The sequence below is a fragment of the Rhamphochromis sp. 'chilingali' genome, assembly GCF_963969265.1.
Source record: "Rhamphochromis sp. 'chilingali' genome assembly, chromosome: 4".
Taxonomy (NCBI): domain Eukaryota; kingdom Metazoa; phylum Chordata; class Actinopteri; order Cichliformes; family Cichlidae; genus Rhamphochromis; species Rhamphochromis sp. 'chilingali'.
Window position 1 is genome coordinate 26,576,667 of NC_137948.1, and position 18,420 is coordinate 26,595,086.

Here is an 18,420-nt window from a genome sequence, read left to right on the forward strand (position 1 = left end):
GTTAGAACAATGACAGCAGCACAAACTACATCTGCTGTTGAAGGCAGTGTGATATGGATTGGAACAAGTCAGTAAATGACCCAGACCAGTGATCTGATTTTTTTAGCTTCTTTGCAATCTCACACCTCCTTCCCTCTTTTATTTCTCTCTTTCGTCCCTCTCTTTGTGTCCCACTCTATATTTTGCGTCTCTTACACAGGTGAGCTGTCACACCTCTTGCTCTCAGCACCTTGCAATTACTCCCTCCGCTCTTCAACACTCACACATACACCTAAATGCCCCTTGGCATGCAAGATAGAAGATAACGCTGCTTTTCGAGCACACAGACACTGAAAAACGAGAACGTCCGAGGATAGCAGAAGCTAATATGTAGTTCAGAGGTTAAAATAGAAACTGTGGTGGAACAAAATGACCAAACTAAGTCAGCAAGTCTTTGTGGTGATGGCACATTTTGTTTTCTTTTCTCTGGCTGATCATCGGGATGGGTAAGAGTTTTCTGAAAGTATTTCTATTTGAAGGAAATTTGAATTTGTTAAATTTTCTTAAAAAACATGCAGATTTTTTTTTCAGTTTTCCCTAAAGCTGGTAAAAGTGAACGTAATACCATAAGAATATTGTAAAAGCCTTTTTAAAAAAGTAATGGTTGTGACTCTTTCTTCCTGTACAGTGTGAACATCTTAAATTAATCCACTTGCTTTGTATTAGATCATTTAATAGCCTGTTAACATGGAGATTTAAGAGCAGCTACAAATGCAGCTCACATGGTGATCCTGCAGGCAATTGAGTTTTAATACACATTTGCTGATGAAAGCAAATAATAAGGGAGAAATTGTGATTGCATAGAATAGAAAGACTTTTTTTGTTAAAGACTCGGGATGAGGAAAGTGTTTCATAAGTAGTTACAGTGTACAGATGCTTTAAATAGGCAGCAGTATGCTTGACAGATCCAATAAAAAATGAACAGATGGGCATGGTTGAAGTAATATAGAATCAAAGATGTAGAAAAAACAAAGCCACGTGATTAAAAAGAATTAAGCTTTTCTTTTGCTAATAGTATGAGTCTGGGTGTATATGGAACTGTAGAAAGGTCTGACAAGAGTTACAACCAAAGTTCCCTCTAATTTTTCATGTGTCTGAGTGAACACACAAACTCCCTGAGCGGTCCCTTGGACCACTGTGAGCAACAGCAGACGTGTGCACTGTGGTCATGCCAGTATCGAATCCACCCAAGTTACATGGTTTATTAAAAGAATCAAATTACAGCATTTACATTTATGTTAGACTACTTTTAATTAACTGCTTTAGCCCACTTACAATGAAAATTTAAAAAAGAATCTAGTCATTGGTCTGTGTAGTATGTTAATACTATTGGACGTAAAAGTAACTTGAACTCCAATTTTGAAAACACAACTTTATTTATTTATTCATTTATTTATTTGCTCTGACTTGCATTATGAGTATGAGTCTGTGGTCTGGGAGAGAGTCCTGTAACTCTCTGTCTGCAAAATACAGTATATAATGACCAACGTTGGGCAATTCATTATATAGTTATGCAAACAACAAAGTTTTTTGCAGCTGTTTACCTAAAAATGCAGCCAAGGGCGATTGTTTAAATAAACATTTCAAAACTATTTACAGAACAATCAGGTGTTCTTCATCAAATTTGATGCCGCACAAATTATTTGTGCCACTCCAAAAAATAATTTCTGTCCACTATGAGATAAAGGAGAACAACAGCCTGATACCTGCAGGCCTGACAACAGGAGATGTATCACTGCTGTAACACCTTAACATTCAGCAGTCGCCTCATTGTTCTGACACACACAACAAAACTATTGACTACACAACATGCTAACTACACAAGATTTGCGCTAAACGTCGCAAATCTCTCACATCTCAAAACACCGCTGTCACTCCTAACACTCCCCCCCCCTTCCTAAACAACTAAATGCCATGTTGCTATATCATTTTTTTATTGGTCCACAGAGTACATTTTTCCACCAATAGGAAAGGGTGGAGGGGTGTGTGTGTTTTTGCTCACAGGCGGAGAGTGCTTTCGAGGTTTTCCTTATAAAACGCTGTTTTTACGGTTTCTTCCGTAAAAACAGCAGTAAATATAAACAACAATAGTATTCAGGAAAAAAACAAACATTGCATAAATTTTTATCATAACTCTGGTTTTACGTGGCCCATCAACACAATTTAAAAACTGGTATAGTTTTTAAATTGTGGCATAGTCCACACTTTTTCCGTCAGTTGTTCCGTCTGTCCTGCTCACATCTCCAATGGTTGTACACGTTGTCATGAACGTGGCTTCACTCCACATCAGCCACGCCGCTTTGCTAGCTAAAACACCGGTGTCAGCACATAAGGACGCTGTCATAGCCTGTCAATGACGTTGATTAGCTGCGTATATACGAATGTGAATCACATCAGCGGCTGGACTATGGGATAAGGTGGCATCGTCTAATCCCATACTGGAGCAGCCAGTCACTTACTGACTAACACTGGAAAACAGAATTGTTAACTTATTTATTTTAATTTCAATTCAGGTTAGATTTTTTTTCTATGTGCGCAACACAGATTTTCTGTGCACAGAGACCATGCCAACACTGCGCAATTGAGCATGCACGCAGCTTAGAGCGAACATTGGTTACAACTGATTTAAAGTGTGGGGGATTCATATATAGAAGAGTAGAAAAATCCAAATACAAGTAAAAGATATCATGAATATTTTGAGACAACATAGACTTTTTAAATTTAGTTTTGACTGAGTGAAGAAGTTGTTAAAGTAAAAGCTAAACTAACCTTTGGTTAATGCTGAATATTCTGTTGTTATGGCAACCTTTTTGTTCACCATTTTGCATGCTAACCTAGCTAGCAACCTACCTAGCTAGCTAGCCCTTATTTAAAACTGACCTTCTAGAAAGTGTTACTGCTCCGCAGACTTCTTGGTGACACCTCCAGGAAGTAACTTTGGGTTAATGAGACACTTCTAAATCTGTCTGAAGATATGGAGGTTTTGCACACACGTGTCCATCTGATGCTAACTGCTCTGCCAATTTGAAGGTCTGTCAATTATCATGATATGTACAGTCAAGTGATTAAGAATATGCTGACTTCTTTACAAACACTTGCAAACTATTCTCTGAGGATACTAAAACTGTGAGACCCTTGGCCTTCAAAATAAAAGTTGCACTATTTGAAACACTGAGGCACAACTTTTAGTTTGAAGGTGAGCAGTCTCCCATTTCCATTGCACTTTTTCAAGTTTTACTCAAACTTGGTTAGTAGAGAAGTTAGAGTAGATCTTAGGTAGATAGTAAGTGCATCTAATTAATCTAATTTTGAATCTTATTAAGAATTTTGGTGATTTTAGCCCCAAAGAGTTTTTTTTAACCCTTAAGGTTATATTTCTGGTCAAGTGCAAAGTAATTAATTTTTTTAGTTTAATTTTAGTTTTAGTTATACAGCGCCAAATCACAGTTTCCTTGAGGCACTTTATACTGTAAGGTAAAGACCCTAAAATAATGCAGAGGAAACAAGGGAACCCCCAACAATCAGGTGACCCCATATGAGCAAGCACTTTGGCGACTGTGGGAAGAAAAAACTCCCTTTTAACAGGAAGAAATCTCCAGCAGAATAAGGCTCAGGGCGTGAACAGTTGGGGGTGAAAGAAGGAAGATGGGACATAAAATACACTGTGAAGGAGAGCCACAGATTAATAATAACAAATGATTAAGTGAGTCAAAAAGGTGAGTGAAGAAGAAAAAAGTAACAAAACAATGAAAATGTTTCTTGCTCTTTGTACTAAAACACTTATAAATATAATAAATATAACACATGCTACTGTAACCCAAAACAGCAGTAAGCACACTTATACTGCAACCTTAGTATTATTATACACTACACAGGTCCTGTAGTTGTAATGTCGATGGACAACTCAAATGATGCCTAAATTAATCAAATTATTAATTTAGCAGATGAACCAATAATATTGTCTTGCTTTTGTTTTGGCTTTGTGTTGTTCACTACATATGCACACTGAGACGTGCTCTGCAGTACCATCAGTGAACACTGGGAAACATCTGTATTAAGACTAAACTCTGTTTCCAGCTTGCTGTGATTTATGTTCATCCCTGCTTGTGATGTGATCTCATCTACTAACTAATCTGGAATTTATTTATTTCTGTTACTTCCCTTCTTCCGTCTTCTCTTTTTCTTCTTGTCTCTGGGTGTTTATGAAACAGATTTCCCAAGAGCATTTCTGTTTTTATTGTTTGCAAAAGTGAAGACATTTTCAGCTTAAGCGGTTACTTCTTTGTCCTTGTATGTCCTATCTGAGAAAGAGACGATCTCATGTCCAAAATCACACCCTATTTATTATACAGTGCATTATTTCTACCTTACACTGATTTCAGCATAAGTAGGATAATCTATCTTACTTCATCTCTTTCACATTTAAATATCATTTTTTGTGTGTGGTTGGTCTAATATTATTGTCTCTGTCTCACAACTGCTTCTGGGAAAACCATCAAATGGCAAATAGCTGTAAAACTTTATTGGTGATTAATTGCACTGCCTACCTCCCAGGCATAAGAGGGGCTTTGTGCTAAAGCCCTGGAGGTCTGGTGATGATTAATAATCAGATAACCTCTTGTCCCAGCCTCCACAGGCCAGTGGAGGATGAACCGGAGCAAAGTCGGGGTCTCTGCAGCTATGGTCAGACGACTTCCTGTTGTTTTGGATGGAAGAATGTTAACAGCATTTGTGAGCGTAAGTCATTCTGCAGTTCAGTAATACAACAGCCCCAATTATCCAGCTCCTGAGGTCACTTATGAGCTCAGGAGAGAAAGAAATGTGAGATATTATGACACGTACTTTATAATAAGCTGTAACAACCTGAAAGACAGTATTGCTCTTGAGACATTTTTCTGATATTAATTAAATGTGTATATTTTGTATATTTACATTTAAAGCTGTATGCAAAATGTAAAATGTATGCTGAGAGTTAACTATTCCCCTTGGTTTTATGAGGTGCTTCAGTTTCTTTCAGCACATAATTTATGGCTCAATTAGTCTAGTATTATTAGCTCTGTTTCAAGATGCAGGAAAAAACACCTCACAATTCATTCCGATAATTTTATCAGCAGTCACATCACCAATAAACACTAGTGACTCGCCTCCACTGGCAGTCATACATGCCTATGCTGATGATGATGTTATATGCTTTGGCATGATCGAGTTTCTCTCTTCGTGTCATTCTGGTACAAGTTAAGCTTGAATTGTAGAGATTTTCTTCCCCCAGAACTTTGCAGGCTCTTTTAGACGTTTCCTGGGAAACTCTAATCTGGCCTTATTCTTCTAGAGTGTAACCAGTGGTTTGCACCTTGTTGTGTATGCACATTGATGAAGGCGCCTTTTGATTGAAGAACTCCTCGATGCCATTCTTGACTTGGTTAAATGTCATGACATTGTTTTACTTAACCATGGAAATAATTCTGCAATCAATCACATTCGTGTTCCTCTTTGATGTTTCGGGCCTTTTATTGTTGCTGAGCTGGTCAGTGCTTTCAATGTTTGTAAAAATGGACCAGATTATTGATTGTGCCACTTTAATACGTTGATTTTGTTTTTTCTAATCATGACCTACCTCTCTTGTACTCACATGTCTTTTGAGCTCATGTTGACATTTCCACTTGGAAGCAGCCAAAGATCTTTTATCTGCTTAATTTGTAATTAAATAATGAGAGCCCCTGGCTATGAAACTTCTTGTTAGTCATTTGTCTTAACACTTTTGAGCCTCTAAAAATGGCGGACTGTGCATACAAATGTCTGTAATTCCTAAATAGTTAATGCAATGTGTTTTGTGAAATCCCTTGAAAGTCGCCACTTCAACCAAATCTTGATTGTTTGATTTAAAATTGTCAGTGCTGAGCCTAAGTATAAGTATAGTTACTACATAAAAGAAGAATATAGCCACTGTGACATTACCCTTTGTTTTCCAGACTACTGTTTGGCAATATTTCTATGAGAACTAACTTTATTAACTGTCCTAATATATAAAAAATAATGATAGAATTGTATTATTTCTTCTTAAGTTGTCTCTTAGTACAGTTAACCACAGTGTAAGCCATACTATGTCAGATAATTGCATCAAAAATGACCCAGAATGCACCGCTATGAGACAAAGCTTCATTCAGTGAGTGTAACCAGCTGAGCTGGAGGTCCTCACCCATAGACACCTGTTTAAACACCTGTTTTAGCACACATTATTGTCATCAGGTTTAATCATTAATGCAGTTTAAACTATTCAGTTATATAAACATTTAGCTTGCTAACATAGCTCACATTAGGTTTTTCTCCATTATCCTGTGCACGCTTTACATGCTACTTTATGTAGCTCATACCAGTGTGCAGAAGTTACATTGTGTCTGTTGTTGTCCGCAGCGGTGTGCAAGAGATCCTGCATAAATGGGAAATGTGTGGGACCGGACAAGTGTTCATGCTCCATGGGTTATAAAGGACCGCAGTGCAATGAAGGTGGAGTATCATTTACAAAATCGTTGTCTGTCTTATGTTTTTGATTTCTTAACCATTACCTGCGTCATTCTGCATCATTTACCACAAGGATTTCTATCTGCCGCTTGAATAATGTTTCATATTGACTCCAGATGTGAATGAGTGCGGTTTGCCGGAGAGGCCGTGTTCCCAGCGCTGCATGAATACGCACGGTAGCTATCGCTGTTACTGTGAACCTGGATACACACTCAGTGCAGATGGATACACCTGCACCAGTGAGTAATTTTCTGTGGAGGGGAATGCTTAAAATCCACATTAAGAAAAGCCTGCGTGCTGGCAGATTATATTTCTCTCCGATCAGTTTTCTACAAAAAGCTTTCCACCGTCTTCATACCATAATAGGAGGTTAAAGTGTCTGAGGACTCAGCTTACACATCCTTTTAGCCTCGCATAAATGTTTATGGCTGAAATTTACAGTTTATATTATGGAAAGTGATATCATAACAAACCTTGGCGGTGACAGGGTCAAGAGCAAAGAGCATAAATTAGTGATTCATGTAAGATTTTAGTTTTTAAGGAGCATTCAGTTATCGTTTCTGTTTACAGCTTCATTACTGGTCTGAGTGTTGCAGAGCATGCGCTCGTGTACTGTGTGGTGGCATGACAGTGTGTGTGACCCTCTGACCGATCCTCAGCCAGTGTTTCCCTGTCTGTCTTCCAGGAGAGGCCGCATGTTCCTCCCTGCACTGCCAGTTTGGTTGCCAGATGGAGAGAGGGGGAGCACCGCGCTGTCTGTGTCCCCCCGGCCTCCACCTGGCTGCTGACAACAAGACCTGTGAAGGTAGTGCCTCCTTAGAAACACCCTCAGTATGTCACCCCGTTTAGATTCTAACTTTTCATAGTTTTTATTCACCCGATAATCAGACCGGTAACTGTTCAAATCTGTATTTTTTTTTTAATTTACCCATGCAGTAAATATCATTAACAGGTCTTTACAGAATGTCTCTTAATCACACTGCTACTCTAGAAAAATATGTTTGATTCATTAACAATTATACACCTACTTCTAATCGTTCTTTCCTCAGCAAAATATCAGAACTTTTTCGCTTTTTCACCTTTGATACTGTTGGTCATGACATTTTAATTTAATTTTAATTTAAGGCTTAGGTTTGGTTTAGGTCAGGTTCTTGATAATCCTACTTAAAGAATAGAGGTTGTTGTTTTTTTAGTTCCAGTAACTAATTTTAGATCTGCACATATAAAAATTTAATCAGGTGTTCCTCAAGGGTCTGTTCTTGGTCCATTACTCTTTAACCTTTACCTTTGACCTCTACATGCTCCCACCTGGTACTTTTATTAAAAAAAAAATCACATATTCTACCATTCTTATGCAGATGATACACAAATGCACGTATTGTTTTCCTCTGATGATCTAACCCATTTTCAAAAATAATAAGCTGCACATTAAATAGTATTTTATTTCTTTATTTTGTTGTTTTTATTGCCTTTAACCCACAAAGGTGTCATGTTTTATCGTTTATGTTGAGCACATTGAGTTTATGTATAATCTAACGTGCTATATAAATAAAATTGCCGTTGCTGTTGCTGTTAGTTGTCAATGTGACATTATTCTCGTATATGGGAGAGAGTGGGTTTTTATTTTCCAACTGATGTCTGTCTAAAGAGCTAAAGAGCTTTGATTTATAATCATCAACTTACTGTCAGGTCTGAATAAATGCTTAATTAGAACTCATAGATGAATCTATTAGGAAATGTTTGCTCAAAGCTTAAAAATAAAAATAAAGCCTCCACACTCAGTTGAGTGTGATGAAAGCATGCACATTATGTCAACTACCTGCAGCTAAGTTACCAGACATCCACTGATCTGTCCACCCAGTGGTAAAAATAGCCTTTAATAACCTAAAATGAAGGGAATTACCTAAAATGCTGGAGTCCCTCTCGATAACTCCTGACGACTCCTGTCCTGTAATGAAGCGAACCTCGCAGCTGTTAAGGCGCATTCACACACTCTTTGTGGGAGCTAGTCAACTTCAAAGGCAGTGGGAAGTCACTGTTTTTTGTTTTTCTCTCACTGAAATACTGCTCTATTTAAATGACACTGGGACAAATGACAAATAATAATTAAAAAATCTGCAGGTGTTCCTCCTCTTCCTTAAAGTAAGTATATTACCTAGGAAAGAAATATTTGGTTGTCAGCTTATTAGGTACAGAGACATTTAAAATAATTCAAATATAACACACAAAAAAATCCTTTATCGCTCAGGGTTAGTGCAAAATATTAGAAATTCCTTTTAGTACTTCTCAAATAATTTTCTGAAGATGCTCTGTTTTTTTCAGTAGGATCTTATATGCATCAATGAAGCCCTCAGTAAAGATAATTTATAAGTTCAGCTTGTAAGTGGCAAAAACTGCAGTTCCTTTAGTGGCCACTTGAGGCTGGCTCCAGAAATGAGTTAATCCCTATAAACTCCCATGATAAAATGCCCAATTTTTCAACACTGAAAAGCATATTTACAACCTGGTAGAGGGGGCAAAATCATTTTGGCCTTTGTGGATGGTTTCCCTTCTTCTTTTTACAACTCATCTACCTTGATAATTGAGTTAGGGGTGTGGTTGTGTTGATTGAGAGGTGTCCCATCTAGAATCTGCGAGGCACTCTACCCTCGCATCCATATAAGGTAGCTTCTCCAAAATACTAAACATTAATGATGAAGATTTGAAACTGGTAATCTAAAACCAAACTTGTGACGTAATGTTGGTGATGTCCAGGTTTTATTCAATCTATACCCCGCTTAAAGTGTCATAAACAGGTCGGCTTTAAAAACTAGTTCAGCTCCATAGATCTGTGGTCTTGGTTCACAAACTTTATGATTTTATATTTTCATGAGTGACTTGCAGGGTGTGCCAAAAACCCATACACAGCTTCATGGTCCACACCTGAATTTGTATGCGTTTGGGTCATTCCTTGTCTTTTAACAGCGCACCTTTCAAAGCAATGACGTGAGGTCCAGGTACTCATTTGTGTGTTTTAGAAGGTAATTGCTGTTTTGAGCGAAGACAAGAAAGCACCTTGTCCTGGAAAGACATGCGTGTGTGTGTGTGTGTGTGTGTGTGTGTGTGTGTGTGTGTGTGTGTGTGTGTGTGTGTGTGTGTGTGTGTGTGTGTGTGTGTGTGTGTGTGTGTGTGTGTGTGGTCCAGGTGTGGACTCATGGTATGGTTTGGACTCTGTTCACAGAGTCACAATATGTGGTCATGTCTTCTTCATGGGGAAAAAATAAGGCGTCATCATCAAACATTAAGGTGAACACACGGTTTAGGCTTAGGGTGAGATTAGATTTAGAATTTAGTGTAAATCTCCAGGAAATGAATGTAAGTCAGTGTAAGGTCTTCTGAAGTGATGTATACTGAGCTGTTGTATCCCCCAAAATAACAAAAACTTCAGTGATGTGCAAGTCAAACATTTATTTGCGTTGTGTTCCAGATGTAAACGAGTGTCAGCAGGATGTGTGTCCACCACGGCGGACGTGCAAGAACACTTTTGGCAGCTTCGTTTGTGTGTGCAAAGACGGTTTTGTGATGGGGGCGCTGGAGGGCTCCGTTAAATGCCGAGGTAAAAAGCAATGTTGTTGAGCAGACTGTCACGTGTGTATGTGTGCATGTGTGTGTGTGTGTGTGTGCGTGTGTGTGTGTGTGTGTGTATTTTGTGTTTTTTTTTCTAATTCATAGAATTTTGTTGTCTTCTTGGACTTGAATGGTTGAGAAAATCTGAAATACAGCGAGAGAGCAAAGAAGATATAACATTTCCCACCAAAGTGAAGCCAGAAGTGATATGAATTTTTGAAAATCTCTTTCAAATTGGTTCCATGTCAGCCCCGTAAATGACTAAATGGATCACAGCACCATCCCCACATGTTCTCCTCATCTGCGCTAATTGGCAGAGGAGAGGGATCATGTGAAGATGTGCTTTGGCAGCAGAGAATCCAGAGACCATGTTTATTTGATGAGCACTCGTAGCTCACCCACTCAGCTGTGGGCTCACCCGCAAGCTGTTTTTTTTGTTTTCATCTGTGTGATGAACACTGCAAAATTATCTATTAGGCAGGTTTCGAGGAGTCAGTCCCAAAACCTTTTCGCTCTCTTCCCGCTGATCGATAAAACAACTGTAAAGCAGGTCTAGCATACTCCCATGCTGTGAGGCCATCAAACTATTATTTCCTTCTCTTCTCTTCTCTTCTTCTCCAAAGATGAGGATGAATGTTTAACCGGGGCTCACCGGTGCAGCCGCCATGCTCGTTGCTTCAACACCGATGGTTCCTACACCTGTCTGTGTTTGGAGGGATTCTTCGGCAACGGACGCACCTGCCAACCCAGGAGAGCCCCGCAGTCCAAGGCTCTCATGTACTTCAACTACAAACTCAGCAAAAGGACCAGACTCCTGCCACCTGCATCTTAGCTCAACTTCCTGCAAACTACATGGGTCAAATAAAAAAGGACATGCAACATTAAGGAATGATTTAATAAGCAAAAACAACAACATCGCCAACAAAAAAACCACACGCACAACTGTAAAAATAGGCGGGAACACTTTGAGCCGACTTGTTTGTTTTTGTTAAGAATTTTCAGCTCAGCTGGAAACTTTTTTTGCATTTTCTTTTTTTTTTTTTTTTGAAAATATTCACAGCACCATCGGCTGCCTGTGTAGTATCAAGTAGACAAACCCTTCATTTAACAAGTGCACTGCAAAAGGACTGCAATGTGTATACTTTAATAGTATGTTTGAGCCCAAATAACCAGCTGGAGGCTTTAGTGCCGTGACTCATCTCAGAACCTCAGACACACGCCCCTGTTTGTACAACACAGCAAAGCAAAATCATTCATATATCGGGTCTGCATCACTAGTAATTTATAGATTTTTACCCCCTTTTAATGTAAATTTTCTCATGAAAAAAAGCGGTTTTGTGAGGCTTCAGATTTTGCTAATAAAAGGCTGACCTCTGGTGGATAGATAAGGGAAGATGCTGGATTTGTCCTACCTTCACTGTGAACTCTGAAGAATGCCAGTGAAACAAAATGCTACCAAAGGATGTGTACTTTGTAAGTCTACCATGTGATTATGGATTAATGCGATGTTATTTTTTTTTCTTAATTTCTAATTTAAAAAAGAAAACCTGTCCAAACAGATGGTATATAAACGTGATGGACTCGCTTTGGAAGCAGCTAAAGCACAGACTGATGTTTTCCTACCTCACTGTTTATCTTCTGCCCCTCTCCCTCTGTTATGCCACAGGGAATGTTTTTCAGACCCACTAAGTCACACGTGGGGCAGACTACCACACAGCAAGAGAGCACAGACAGGTCAGACCAACCAAATACCAGGAATCCTTGTCTGTCAGCAGCTGTCTGGAAACCTCTTCCTGCTTTCAGAGAGCGCACGAATGGAAATTGAAGTTTGCTTTTTGATGTTTTTCTCAGGTCAATTTCAAGTTTCCTTCCGAATGATTAAGATCGTGACCCTGGGAGAGGGGGTGGGCGGGAGGATTGCAATAGTTGAGGATAATAACTGTAATGATAGGAGATGGTGGTAGAGGGCACTGTGTGTTGTGTCAGGGCCCTCGGTTGTAGTCCCCGAGGCTTTGATGCTCACGGGGAGTCGGGTTTGTAGTGAGAACAAGCAGCTGCTGCCTGCTGAAGGGCCCTGCCACTGACCCTATTCATCCCAACAGCAGGTGTCACGTCGAGTCCCCGCCTCAGCCTCGCGCGCACACATTCACACATGTGCCTCCCCTGCGCACACGCGTACGCCCATGTGCAAAATCACAGAGCTTTGTGCGCATTTACGCACACACAGACGAGTGTGTGTGTGTGAGAGAGAGAGAGAGTGAGGGGGGGCCTGGAACTACTTACAGAGAACAAAGAGGGAAATCAGGAAAAAATGCAGCCTCTTAGAATAAATCTCACCACAATGCTGAGAAAAATCCCCAACCTCACCCCCAGAAACGCAAGAAAAACCTGGTTTCTCTCTTTCAAAGCACTCAAAAGTGTCTTACAAAAGCAGAAATAGAAAACATTTTAGATAAAAGGATCCAGGCCCCTTTTACTGAAAAGGACCTCACACCAAGTTGTGTGTAATTCCTACCAGAAACTGGTTTATTTACCAAAAAAATAATAAGATTTAATGCCAAGGCACTTAGGCTACAAATAAAGGACAACAAGTAGTGGGTACACTGAAAGGGGAGGGAGGGGAGGGAGGTGAGGGGACGCCGGGGTGGAAATTTTCCTTTTTTCTTGTGCTTGTTATTTTCTGGTCCTCTGTTTACACGACACACAAGATTTCTCATGGAGGGGCAGCAAAAAAAGGGGGGGTGGGGGGGGTGAGCCGTGCAGTATGACCTCGGTGAAATAAAAGGCAACAATAAACACGTCAGAGGAATTTGGACGTGTCTGCGGTGACACAAGCTCTCACAAAACGAGCCCGATTTCACGTACGACTCTGAGGAGCTGCTGCTTGCTGCCTGGCCTCGCCTTATATAAAGCAAAATCAACATTGTTGTCCCGAGAAAGTGAGCAATGATGCTGACAAGTGCACGGAGCCAATGACAATACATTAACGGAGATGCTAGGAACAACCGTGCCACCCAAGTTGCTGAAAGGCCTTTCAAACAGCACCACTGAAGTGTAAAACCACTAAAAACCCCTGTCCTTCCCCTTACTGTCCTTTTCACTTTCGTTTGGAACGAGCCAGTGTTTTCTTATTTTTTTTCTCCACAGCTAAAACTCGCATTGTGTTCCGATTGGACCCATCTCCTCTTACACACACTCGCTGTGAGGAAGAACATAAGGTGGCGTTTCCATGAATGAATTAAAGAACGAAATGCTGACCAATCCCACTCGGGGGTAGAACAAGCCAAAAAGCTTGAACCCTTGGCGTAAAATTATAAATCTTGTTAGGAAGACTTTTCTCGTTTCTTGCCTCTGCCTACAGAAATCCACCCCGGAGTGGAGAAAGTGTGACGGCTCACTGTCTGTGGTAACCTCCCCGGGTTTCTTTCTTTCTTTCTTTTTATGAATTTGACTGAAATGAGCTGAATATATATTGAGAAAAACGAACGGCTCATTTGTTTCAGTCACATCACAGCAGCCTAACTAACCCATTTAGCCCAGTTTTGACATGGTGATAATTAAAGCTTCCTGTTATCTTAAAGGCAGCAGTGTCCTCTCAGTCACTTTTAAATCACATTATGTGGAGTAAATACTTTCCACTGTGTGACCCCCAGAAGGGCTTTCTTGTCATTCCCATTCATACTAACACAGTCCTGATGAATGTTTTGCTATGTGGTGGGTAATGTGTGTGTGTCTGTGTGTGTGTGCATGTGAGGCTGAAGGAAAACCTGATGTGGAAATATCCCCAAGACCTCAAACGTCTTTAAAGTTAACTCCCAGGCACCCTTCATTCTGCACACACCCACACTTCCTCTTTTCTTTGAAATGGAGGGAGCTGTAGTGTAACAGTGACCCTAATTCATGTTACAAATCCACATGATGACTTTGAACTCAGTTTTCCTCTCCTTTCTTCTGTCAGCTCCCATTCTCTCCACAGAGTATGTAGGAGAACTGAAACAGCCACATCATAACATGAAAGCAGTCTCAACCTGACCGGAATTCGCTGTGCCTAAATCATTCTTAATATGCGAGCCGAGCAGCCTTGTTCGGAGGATTATCCTCAGTAGAACAGGAAAGATTTCCAGCTAATCTATATTGGAATGCCCACTCTGGAGAAGGTGAGGGGAAGTGGCTGGGACCAGAGGTTTCTTGGAAGCCAACACACTGGGTAGCGAGTAGGGCCCAGCCGCTAAGGAAAGCAGTGTACTTCTGTTCAGCTGCAGCCTGCGTGTCCTCCAGCAGGAGGGAAGCGTTTGTTTTGTTCTGCTGCAGAAGTGATTTGCTCTAATTAATTTAATTATCAACAATTCTGACCATCGTTTAATTCTGTGTTATTCATCAAGCAAACATTGGCCGCTTCCAGCTGCTCATGTGGTATGATCCATTGCTCAACTCTCTTTTGCATCATTGCGATGGTCTGGGGAAAAAAATGTGAGGGTTTGTTTTTATCATTTTATCACAGTTTGTTGGCTATGCTAGCTGTGTTAGCTCTTGACAACAAATATGTACAGATTAATCAGTCACAAAAATAATACTTTATTTTGTTTCACGTTTTCATTTCAATGAAAGCGCTCTGGTTTTAAAAGGTGGACCTAGTAACCACAGCGTTATCCATGTCATTCACTGGTTTGTGAACTAGCTTTGTCTTTAACAATGTGGTCATCACCATCTTGCTTTTAAAGCCAGAAGTAACCATATTGTGTTTTAACAAATATTTGGGGGGCCTTTATAATGAGCCTGTTGCTGTGTAGGGGAGCACAGAGCCACAGGCTCAAACCTCGACTGTTCCAATAGCCTTGTGGCACAAAGGGTCACCAGTTCAACCTGTACCCGAGTTGGACTTCTATAGATCAGCAAAGCTAGCTAGCTTGGTTAGCAGATGTGGTTAGCAGATAACTATATGAGTGGATCATGCACACACCTGATAAAAAACTGGAGCATAGTGTTTTTAAACATGCTGTCAGAGCAATTGACTACACGACAAGCTATTTTTAATTGCCATATATTTAAATTAAAGATGCCGCTAAAGCAGCAATTCCTAAAGTCAAGAGTGCTGCGGTCCGCTTAACAACCAATCCCAATGGGGCCCACACAATTGTAAATTTTCACTCTAATAAAAATACAAAAGAATGTGACATAACAAACCTTGATATTTTTATTCAAAAAGCATAAACAGCACAGGCTGTTGGCTGTAAATTGCTAATGCTACCCAATCATACGCTAAGTGTTAAGCCAAATGTGTGACCCGAAGACCATTGGGACACAAACTTCAATACAAGAGTGGTAAATTTAAGTCAAAGTAAAGAGTAATATATGTATAAGCTAACCACCTCTTGTTTCCAGATTTAATTCACTTCTTATGTAAATAAATAGATGCATATAAATGTGTAACTTTAGAGTAATTTCAAACTCAATTTCTGTTATTACTGCAGCCCTCCTGCAGTACCTTTGCAGCACACAAGGGGGCCCCCTGCCAACAGTTGGGAAATCACCGACCTAAAGGAAGCGATATCACAGTTGAGAAAATCCAGTTCTGCGATACATTTTGATCCAGAACTAATGATATTTGATGCAAATATGGCTAATCCAAATATTTAATAATGTGGGTGCGGTCACAAAAAGGGTGTCTTCTTTCTTTTATATACAGTCTATCTTTTAACCTGGGGAACCAAAGGGATTAACTCATTTTGGGAGCAAGGAATGAAGAATTTTTCATCACTATTTTGTTTTTTTTATAACAGGCAAGTCTGACGAAACAGATACATAACTACCAATGACAGGAGGGAAAAACAGTGAAAGAAAAGTAGGAAGGATGACAAGTCACAATCGCATTAGACAAGTTTGATCCAGTACTGCAATACTCCTAATTTTTTAATCTTCTTCACGCTTTTTGTTTACCTTTTATATCCCACATCTTCCAGGCATGCTTTACTCTCAACTACAAACTTGAAACAAACTGGTAATATGCTGTGAGGGGGCAAAGACTGTGTAGATTTGGGGATGCCATATGAGTCTGAGAGAGCATTTTTCTGATTGCATGTGCCCTAAATGTATGTGTAAAAAGAAAGTTCTGGCAAGCGGAGGGATGGGCACAGTTTTAATTAGTGCTGTGCTGGAAGGCTGAACAGTGGAATCGTTGTGAGAAAGGCCACAACAGCTGCAGTGGCTGTTTGCTGGCTATTGAACCGAGCTCTCTCCCCCACCGTGCTATCCCTGTTTTCTCCCCTGTTTTCCCCCCTCTTCTCCTGTGCTAGTTCAGGTGTCTGGGATAGCTAAGGAAGCTCTGTGTGGCACACACCCAGACTTGCCGAGCTGGCAGCGGCCACTCTGTTGAGAAATGCATGAGAGAGTAGCTGGCAAGCTCGCTGCCTGGCAGGTTGTCCCACTGGGGAATCACTCAGTGAGAGCAGACTGCAGCCAATTCCCTGTCAGTGGTCAATGATCTCACAAGGGCAGAAGTTGGGGAGTATAGATGTAGACGCAGAGACGGGCTCTAGTCACGCTGTGTAATACCTTCCCATTCATTGTGCTCGCAGTGACCCCACCCTGCCCACGGGGACGCACTCTAAATTTTCAGAGTTGAATTGGGAAATTGAAACAGCGTGTTCTGCGAAAAACTTCAATGGATGGAAATTGTTTTATTACCGCAGTGCTCAAATTGCATGTTTATACACTTGATTTGATGTCCAAATTAGCTGTTTTGACGTGCAAAACCAGAGCACAGAACAGGGTGCTTTCTGTGTTTACACTACTTAGACACACGCAGCCCGTTTTTGATATGTTGTTAAGTGATGTCCTGTCCATCTTTTCACAATTTGAAATACCTGCATGGTGCTCAAGAAGTTCCCCCATTTCCTGCTCCATTTCTAAACCCATACAAATGAGAGCAAACCTCAATGTCCACTTAAGCTAAACTTGAGGTCGAACTGGCAAACCCCAAAAACCTCACCTCAGCCTGACCGCACTGCAACCACAGCTGGCAGTCGATCTGAGATGTTATAAACGATCGCTTGAGATATTGTTTTACTTTAGGCTTTACTCTGTCTATTTTGGCATCAAAGAAATCAACACTGGCCTCCATGCTAGCGCTATGAATTACTGGCAAACCATTTCAGTTTAAAAGGCTTCTCAAAAAAATGTAGTCTATTTTGACGGAAAAGTTTAAATAATTTGACGTGGAATGTTTCTTGAAGCCCGAGTTACAGTCTCATTTTCCATCCAAATGTTCCAGTGTTTAGCTGTGAGTCAGGTGCTGCCAAGAGACTCTCAAAGGCGCCTTTGAGGCAACACTTTGGGCCACGCTAACCGTTAGTAGTACAACACTGACATCTCATGGATGACCAGAGGATGTGCATCCATAAATATCCCCATACAGACATGACACATAATGACATACACATACATATACTACATATAATTCAGGCTCTATTGTCTCTGTCTAAACAGAACAGAGGGGGGAAGAGCTATTAAAGCTAATAACTCACTGAGGGTGACTTTTGTGCTTCAGTTATTATAGCAACATACTTTATATGAAAAATAGTAAGAATAATTTAATTTACAAACTTTGATAGTACCAAACTGGACTTGCCTGGTTCACAGAATGTGTCTTTTTTTAATACATATGAATGCCTCTCTAAATCTGCTTTGAACGGTCTCTCGTGTGTTTATGGGCAGTTTACAGTTATTTGCTTTATTGTGGGTTATAATATTCATCATCATTTGATTAAGCTGTTTTAAAGAAGTGTTGATTAAACTTCATGGCCACATCTCTGTGAGGAACACAATGATTCAGCCCAGGAATCAATTATATTATTGGATATTACAATAAAAAAAATGTAAACAACTAAAAAAAATTCCTTTTTTTAGGATATTGGGTTTGTTTTTAACATGATACTTGATCATTTTTATTGATACTAGTAGGTTTATAGAAGCTTTCCTAAGGTTGTCCCCTGTGTTAGTTTTACTAGTTTATTTTGAGCCTTTGGCTGTGTGTTAGAATGACTGTTAGTCCAAAACATTTCATCCAATTTTTTTCTGTAAATCTCTTTCAGCCACATACATAACCACTGAGGTGGCTTACAGAGGCAAAACTACAAAAACATCAAAAATTGTGTCATTGTCCAACAAATTACCGACCTAGCTGTATCTTCTTTTTTGAGGTGCACTCCCAGGGATCAAGGATTCTGGAGCTGGAGAGTCTGAGTTTTATCCTTCATT

General features: G+C 40.0%; 1 protein-coding gene across 1 annotated transcript; it reads left to right on the forward strand.

Annotated features, from left to right (window-relative positions):
* The first annotated feature begins 287 nt into the window (after positions 1-287).
* LOC308395776 (epidermal growth factor-like protein 6) lies at positions 288-11,972 on the forward strand. The gene is made up of 7 exons (XM_080880763.1): positions 288-485; positions 4,667-4,776; positions 6,451-6,543; positions 6,675-6,797; positions 7,244-7,363; positions 10,025-10,153; positions 10,788-11,972. Exons 1-7 carry the CDS (start codon positions 409-411, stop codon positions 10,994-10,996), a joined length of 861 nt encoding a protein of 286 aa, XP_080736889.1. The 5' UTR covers positions 288-408; the 3' UTR covers positions 10,997-11,972.
* Positions 11,973-18,420: the final 6,448 nt, after the last annotated feature.